Here is an 8,382-nt window from a genome sequence, read left to right as displayed (position 1 = left end):
CTTTTTTCTAAGCAGTGACTTCATTATGCAACATAAACTGAATATAGGTTGTTTCAGCTTTTTTCCCCTCAGTTTCTATTAGTTTTCCAGTTCATGGTAGAAAGTGATGGAGCAGGCATCATCAGGAGCATGCATGCAAACCTGCACTCAACAGGGGACTTAGCAAGAACCCAGATCATTACAGATGGGACTTTTAGAAAGCTACTGATCATAAACTTTTCCCATATTTGTTTCAAGAAATTATGATCATAATAGACACTGTATTACTGAAATAGCTTGTATTATCAATTACCTGCTCTTGGGTCTATTATACATATTTGTAAAACTAAAATAAAATTCTGTCCATCGTCAGATTGTCTTTAATGTCAGCATGTTGCACTGACAATCAGATTGCTAATCATGTGGCTATTGTAATATTTTGCATTTATTGAATATTATCGCTCCATTAGTTCCCTGCAGTCCACTTAGACAACTGGTAAAGATTCTGCATTGGCTTTTTTAATGTGTCTGAAAATGAAAAGGGACCTTTCAGTAGAGGGGGGGCAATTTAGATTTCAGCTGAAAAGTGTTACCTTCAAGGTGGTCGCGCAAGAATTAAAGATTTCAAAGACTGCATTTAGCCTTTTCTCTCAGGTGATAACACTGAGACATTGTCAGCTCTGTCCTTGTAAAATGATGTCCCAGCAACCAAATCTTCTTGTATCTGGGGCCAACCATATCGTGCTTACAGTGATTTCTTCCCCTTTGTTCCACTTTAATTCTAGCGAAAGCGACCAGCAGAGGGCTGCCTTCTTTTAAAATAGTGTAATGGGAGACAATGCAGTGGATTAATTAAACATTTAAGCAAGGGAAACTTTAGGTAATTGGAGAAAATGGCAGAGTGGAAAGTATAGCAAAATACATTACAGGTAGTCAGCTGGATTAAAACTGTTTTATGCCAGTTATTTATCATATTACAAAATATTTTTGCAAAAACTCAAAGAAATATTTATGTATGATCAGCCAAGTTCAAACTTGATGTGGATAGCTGGAACACTACGGAAGGAAGGCCTGGTAACACTGGGGTTTAAGTTCAACCTATAATACAATTTAAAAGGAAACTAAGACTTTACATTCCACTTATAGTACATTCCTATTTACAATATAGTTTTGGCATGAGAAGTATAACAATCTTTTTTACAAATAATACGATAACTATTTACAAACATTTATGGTATCTCCACTTCTGTGTGGCCAAAGTCAGCTGGGAGTCCCTTCTCTGCCAGCGATAAACCTGGTTTACTAAAATGGCGCCCTCTTCAATATTTCCCACGAGGAGATACACCATGGGACGATGGGTAGGGGTCATCCTCTGCGTGCAGTTTTCATTGATAAGCAGCCACTGTTGTATCATATTCTGAGTTTCATAAGGCAACAGTGAGCCCTGTGTAATGAATTCCACCTGGCATTCAATGTTATACTCTTGGTCACCAAATACTGTTCTCTTCTTGGACAGCTTTACTTTCACTGCTAAAGAAAATAAAAGGAAATATGTAAGTCACTCTGTTTACTCAAATGCAGAAACAAACACTAACAATGAAAGCAGAACAATTCCTTAAAAACACTGTCATAATTTATGCTGATAGAGTATGGCAAGGCCTTCTCCAGGAGCAGTATACATTCTGAAATATTTTTGAAAAATGAAAGTCATGAGTTAGAGAATTTGTTTAATGGAATTTTTTCACAAAGATGAGTAATGTATTTTTACCATCACCATGTATGTTAGACTTTGTGGATAATTAGATATTGTAAGCTGGTGGCGTTGTTCTCATATAACGAGGCTGCCCGTCCTGCCCAAGAATTTCTCCAGAAACTCTCTTTGTCCATGGTATGAACCCCTCAGCTACACTACCTAGCAATGCTTCCTGATACCACCCTTTTAGATACTCCTTTTTCATTACAGGCATCTTACCTGCCCCACTTGACTCCACCAACACTTTTTAGCGTGACATTTCTCTGAGCTAAAGCCAGCCAAAGTCGCTGAGAGTCTTTGCACTGACTTCAAAGGGTTTTGTAGGAAGTTTCTAGGGCAAACTCAAAAGTATTGCCTGTCACTCCGGTAAGACAACACGAGTAAGAATTCATTTTACTGATACGATGTTCTGAGTTTCCTTTTCAGTAAGCTATGTATTACAAACAACTCGTGCACACAAGTAATGAGGACACACCATTCACTGGTGAAACAATCAAAGCTTTACTTGGGTTTAACCATGAATTAAAGGCAAACCTGCTTATTTAGCTGCTTTTGCCGGAAGTATTTTCCATAAAGCATGCTGTAATCCAATGTAGCCAACTAGACAAGGACAGAAGAGCTATTTGATTGTAAACTAGATCATTAATAAATCTTTCATGCAAAACAAATCCTACTTATATTTTGATTAGAAAGAACATATTTGATAAACAACAAAAAGTTTTCAGCAGCCAAACTCTTAGGATTAAGACTTTGAAATCCCAGCAGAAACTGTCAGTGATTTTAATCCCAGTTTTAAAGCATTTTAGAAGGAGAGCTGTTAGTCTCTTTAATAGCCGCCATATTAGCAAGGACTTACCAAAATCATTGTCACAGAAAACTTCAAGAACTCTTTTGTGCGTAAAGAATTCCTCCACTGCTGGGCAGGCCTGGCAGGCAGGCTTTGGTAGGACTGGTAAGGAATGACAAAGTTTCATCGTTATCTTTTAGAATCTTTTGTGTTAGCTTTCTGCTGTCAAAGCTGAGAGCCCACTGTTTAACCACAGGGATGACAGAGGAAATACACAATTGGTAAAAAACATGGCCAAGGATGAAAAGGTGGCCAGGGATGAAAAGGCAGCCAGGAATGAACAGGTTTTTCATTTTCTGTGCCCATTCAGTCCCTGTTCAGCCTGACAAGCTCAATTGTCAGCATCAAATACAGCTGGGGACACAGACTGGCTGGGGACGGTGTCCCTTCTGTCTCCTTGATTCCCAGGGACACAGACTACGGCCACCCTCCCCTCTGCCATCTCCCAGCTACCTTTGTGCAGGTGTTTATGCTCCTTGGTAAGAGATGCCAGGCACATGTCCTCGTCGGCAGGGAATCGCTGGCAGTCCAGGCTGTGTGGCCAGGGGTGCCCGTGGCAGGCCAGCACGGGGGCACAGCTCTCACGGACGGCGACACACATGCTCCGACAAGGGTGGATAAACCTGCCACCACGGGGAATACCAGCCTGAATCAGTTCAACTCACCCGGCGGTAACAGAAACTACTGCAACAGTGATTTCTGTGCAAAGTACATCGTCTCCACTGATACTTAACATCCTTCAGTATAATTTTAGAAGCGTCCGCCTTGCAAGCTGTGCAAGTGGTCTGGGTATGGACTGGACTGTGCTTACAAGATTAAGTCACAGTTTTTAAAAGGCTTTTATGACAACCTGAGAAGAGCTTCAGCATGAGCCTGATTCTATTTGCAATAGGTGCTTCAGCCCTAAATTAACAAGAATAAATTGTCAACTGTAAGAAAATAAAACATTATATCCTTTGACAACAGCATTCATTTTTCCAAGGCGAATGAAAGTTTAAGTGGAACAGATTTTCAGTACTTTTCTTTCCAATGAGTACTGAAAAGTTAACAGAATTATTTCAGAAAAAGTGGAGATCGCCTTCAGATTACAATAAACATGCATTTCATTTGATCCCTGTTCTGGCAAATAAAGGCTGGAGTTTTGTACTGTGCTGTGGTACTTACGTGTCTAAACAGATGGGTGCAAACAGGGAGCACAGGAATGTCCTCACGTGAGGGTGACAGTCTGTATGCGCGAGGTGCTGCCAGGTGGTGGATTTTAGGATAACTTCTGCCATGCTCGTGTGTCCCATCAGGTTGGGAAGCCTCATTTCGGAGTACCCAATCTTGTGGCACATGTCCATCTCCTTGGGTATCACCACACATTTCGTGGATAATCCAATGTCAAAGCCTGTTGCCACTCTTAGGAAACCACTCAGAGCAAAACCAAGTATTTTTGCAGTTAAAAACATCTTCCAGTGACTCCTGGGCTGCCGAGCAGGGAGCTGTCAAACCCCCCAAGTGCAGGGGCACACTGAAAACCTTGTGGCTTATATACCCCAAGAGCTTAATAAACCATTGGTTATCACCTGCTTATCAAATCACTCGAGACAAGAGCAGGTCTTATTGCCTATTTAAGGGATTGTTGTGATAACCAGGGAGGTGGAGGCGAAGTATAGAAGTATGTTCCCTAAAGACACCGGTTTGGTATAGCTTTTCACATGTCCCACGGTGTCAGTTCCTGCAGCGTGCTATGTGGCATATTAAATTTTGACACCTAAGACGGTTTGCTATGTGCTTTCTAAAACAAATTAAGAGATCCCCCAGAAAAACGGTTGGGCAGACAAGCTGTCTCCTGGGGCTGCTGTGTCTCCTTTGTTTTCAGACACTGCTGACAGGGCAGAAAAAACCAGCCCAGATTGACTTATCAAGTGAAAATGTTTTGCTTGTGCTAATTGCTCGTGTCTCTTCCACTGTTTTACAATGTAGAAGAAGTACTTTCTTTAGTTGGTCAAGCGCTATAAAAGAGACAGCCTCCCGCTATTAACCAAGTATTCTGTCTGGAAATGTGAATCCCTGTCCTGTGAGATGCTAAAGGTCTTAACCTCTATTAATTTTAACAGACACCTGAAAATACAGAATTGTTTTATTGGCTGGAGTATGTGCCTATAAGATGGCTACAGAACTCACATCTTGCATTTATTCAAGTTCAGTGGTGGGTTTAATATTGTAGGACTATTGTGGCTGTCAGTATTTATTCAGAGTGACAAGGCAGTTACACATATAGAGAAAAATTTTTATTACTTCAAATGAACCTGGGTATACTTAAAGTTGCTCAAATAATGCAGCGTTTCACCGATTTATTAATAAATGATAATTACCTGAAGCTGTATGAAAGCAAATGCTAGCAGATGTGTACTTCTGTTTGTAGCACAAAAAATAGTATTAGAATTCTTAAGTTAAAAGTTAACAGAATTACTGACTGAGTACTTCATTATTGTTCTTAGCACAGTACTGATAAACAGGTCTTCACTGTAGAGAAGTTGGGGAATTAGTTAAGGTGACAGGGGGTCTGAGTAATGTGTAGCTTATCTATTATGAATAAAAAAGTGAGATTATTAGTTAAAAGCGTTGAAGATCAAAACAAAACATTTTGTAGAAATTTTTAATTCCATGAAACCATTTTTCAAATTACTTATGAGTGTTAATTTTCATTTCCATTCCTTATTACAGGATTTATTAGCAGAAATGTTTAGATATTAATAATATGTAGGTGGATCTACTGTAAAATATCTGGCTTGATTACGAGGCTAAAATGAATATGTTTGTAATAGTGTATCAGCTAGTGTTACTGATGATTGAAATATATTTTTTCAGAAACAGCAGCTTTTTGTGCTTATACCTAGATGTAGCACATTCAGACAATGTGCTATATATCGTTTACATGTTTATACCTAAGTGCTAGATTATTAATCCTAGCATCTTCAAAATCAATGACAAACCACCACGGATTCCTCCTTAGCTGTCTTCTTTAAACTACTGGGAAAATTACAGTATCTGTTTAAATAAGTCAGAAAAAAATGGCAGCATGCAAGGTTCCAGTAATCAAAGACATATTAAAAGAATTGTCAGTTTTTCTTTTCATGTTTTTTTGCCAGCTCTGTGTTTTTTCCCAATAAATGTGGTTTCTCTGTATCTGTTACCACACTTCAAAACAGAGGAACTGACTACCAAACCAGGCTGATTTCAGCCTGATGGTACCGGTACCATCCCTTTGCCAGGTGCTCTGTGTCTTCCATAAGAAGGTGAAGAGCCTCACTGAAACTCAGTAAAAGTCATGTTCTTGCTAAATCTCTGCAGGTACCCCTGGGGACCACGCTTTGCCATAGCTGTTTTTGCTCCCATTTTGACAGCAGGGAGCTGCTCAGCACAGGGAGAGGGAAGACTCACACATGAAGCCAACTGTGCAAGCGGCTCCTCGGGATCTTCTGGATCTCAGGCAGGCTTGGAGCAAAGCCCTGGTCCTCACCTCCTGGGCACAGCGGCCCAGAGCACAGAGCTTGGCTCACACAGGCTCCAGAGATCTTGCAGAAGTGCTGATAGCTCCCACCTAAGTGTCACTTCAGCCCTCAGCAGCTGGAGTCAAACTGGGCTCCATTTATGAGTGTCCCCCTCACCCAGCAAGCGTCTGCATCCAAACGTGATGCTGCTATCTTTACCGAGTCACCCCATAATTTTATGAAATTAATCAAACTCCTCTCTGGCCCCAGTAGTAGTATTCCATGGTATTTTTCTCATCTGGTTGTTATCTGAAAGTAGGTGGCAAGATCTCTGGTGAAGGAAGCCTTTCTGTTGCATGTGAAGCGTGGTATTACACGCACATTTCTGAGTGATATAAAATATATATTAGGAAAGAGTATTTGGTCTCTCAATTATTTAGATGTTTTTCTCTGGGACTGTCTCAGAACCCGCAAGAAAACTGGGTTGATCTCAACTCCTGAGCCAGCTCTGTTACTCCAGATGATGACAGGTCACTGAGTCACTAGCTGTGCCAGCACTGCTCTGCAAGAACAACGTCCCGGCGGTGCTGCCGAAGGGGCTCGCTCTGCCCCTTCCCACCATCAAGTGCCTGGCAAACCACCCCGTGATGGGCCAAGCTCTGGCTGTGCCTGAGACCAGGGGCACTGGGTTGTGGTACAGCAGGTCTGGTTTTGGGAGCTCCCTCTGGGCCACCGCTTGATGGACACAACAGGAACAGGCATAATGAGAGTGCGTGGGACGAGAATGCTCTAATAAGAGCTAATACCTCTCCTGACAAACTTTTTCTCCATAGGAACTGTCTTGAAATAAATAATTGTTTATCTCTGAGTCACTGTTTCCTCCTGGAGCTTCACATGGGGTAGATCACTTATGAGCGACCTCAGAGCTGTGCCTTGAGGTTTATTTTAACCTCAGTTACGTCTCAAAGGAGGCCAGCTATCTGGTGGTGCTTTGCTTTTGTCGAGCTGACTTTCAGGGGGTCATCATTTTGTAATGCTGAAGAAAACAATTTTTCTTACCTGTGAAGATGGTGGCGTCTTTAGAGTCTGAGGGCCCGACCACGCTGGAGTCGGGAAGGAGCTGTGTTCCACTGCTTGGCCACACCTGGTCCTTCAGCAGGAAGCCAAGGGGATTCAAGGGTGTGGGGGACACACCACATATTTGCTGTCAGAAGAATGGCAAGCCATCTGCTTTGCTTCTGTTTTCTTGTTTTCTTGCTGTTTTGAGTGAAGCAGCCATTCACCTAGGGAATAGTGAAGCTTTGCGTGTTTGTCAGGAATGAGGAAGATGACTTGAGGGCTGAAGGGTCGTCACTGGCTCCAAGAACAAAATGTGCCCAAGTGCCTTTGGTTGTCACCTGTGATTGCATGGGGTTTAAGGCTGGATCTGAAACCAGAGCATGATCTGTAATTCAATCATTTCAGCTAGCTTCCTTCTGTCAGGAAAGAGCTTAATTTATGGGAGCTTCTGGTCCCTCTCCCTTCTGACAGTCACTGGGTTCCAGATGTTACCTGGGTATGTTTGACACTCCTTTTCGCCACACTCACAAGCTGCTTTTAAGCAAGGGAATGGCTTTAGCTGCACTTCTGTTTAGGCTTAATTATTTTGATCTTCTTCATGAGCAGATGCTACCTTGAAACAGGGTTTGACAGCAAGTCATTATAATTTATCATTTTTAGCAGGAGTCTTGCAGAACAGTTATTAAAAATGACCATGTGAGGTAGATTGCCATTGCTTGGAGAGTGCTCTGGGTCTGTCAGAGGTTGGCTCCTCAGCAGAAGCAGGAGCTGCTGCTGTGCCATAGATTCTCTTTTTTTTTTTTTTTTTTTAAATTGCTCAGCTTTTTGTATCTCCTCTCTGTGTTTTAATACTGTAAATAATTGATCATACTGCTTGGCCATAGTTTTTCTTTTTTTTTTTTTTTTTTTAAGATGCTCAGCTGCTTGTTGACACGGCGTGGAAAAGAAAAAGGTCAGGCAAATATACACACAGCTTGCTCGTGGGAACATGGTAAACTGTGATTTACTGTTGCCACACCAGGGAAACATTCAAATTACACAAAAGCTGACAAGGGCACGGTATTTCTAACAGTTTGTAGAGGTTGCTTGAATAACAACTGTATAAAATAATAAAAAAAATTCATTAGTTTAGCAAACTATCACAAGAATTGCAGCATCTGCATACATTTCTAACAGGCAGCATAAAATACAAGACCTGAGGGTTTAGAGAAACTTCCGTCTCAGGGTCTGGAGAGAGCTAATGCTCTTAGAGACTTCTGAAGAAA

At 41.5% G+C, this 8,382-nt stretch overlaps 1 protein-coding gene across 1 annotated transcript; it reads right to left on the bottom strand.

Annotated features, from left to right (window-relative positions):
- Positions 1–1,031: 1,031 nt before the first annotated feature.
- LOC106901143 (secreted frizzled-related protein 2-like) lies at positions 1,032–7,368 on the bottom strand. Its single transcript, XM_014963513.1, has 5 exons — positions 7,118–7,368; positions 3,744–4,063; positions 3,033–3,202; positions 2,589–2,681; positions 1,032–1,509 (listed from the first exon to the last, which is right to left on the bottom strand). The coding sequence occupies exons 2-5, from the start codon at positions 4,028–4,030 to the stop codon at positions 1,199–1,201; spliced, it is 861 nt and encodes a 286-aa protein (XP_014818999.1). The 5' UTR covers positions 4,031–4,063; positions 7,118–7,368; the 3' UTR covers positions 1,032–1,198.
- Positions 7,369–8,382: the final 1,014 nt, after the last annotated feature.

This window comes from Calidris pugnax, unplaced genomic scaffold (genome assembly GCF_001431845.1).
Source record: "Calidris pugnax isolate Ruff unplaced genomic scaffold, ASM143184v1 scaffold44, whole genome shotgun sequence".
Lineage (NCBI taxonomy): Eukaryota > Metazoa > Chordata > Aves > Charadriiformes > Scolopacidae > Calidris > Calidris pugnax.
Note: the sequence above shows the minus strand (reverse complement) of the source record. Positions and strands in the feature narration are given on the sequence as shown.

Bases quoted from the DNA above. Each gene is read 5' to 3' on its own strand.
- LOC106901143 (XM_014963513.1), bottom strand. From the start codon at position 4,030: ATGTTTTTAACTGCAAAAATACTTGGTTTTGCTCTGAGTGGTTTCCTA. The intron at 3,203-3,743 runs GTAAGTACCACA...CCGTGGTGGCAG, and splicing joins GCACCCATCTGTTTAGACAC to GTTTATCCACCCTTGTCGGA. The intron at 1,510-2,588 runs GTAAGTCCTTGC...TATTTTCTTTAG, and splicing joins TTTCTGTGACAATGATTTTG to CAGTGAAAGTAAAGCTGTCC.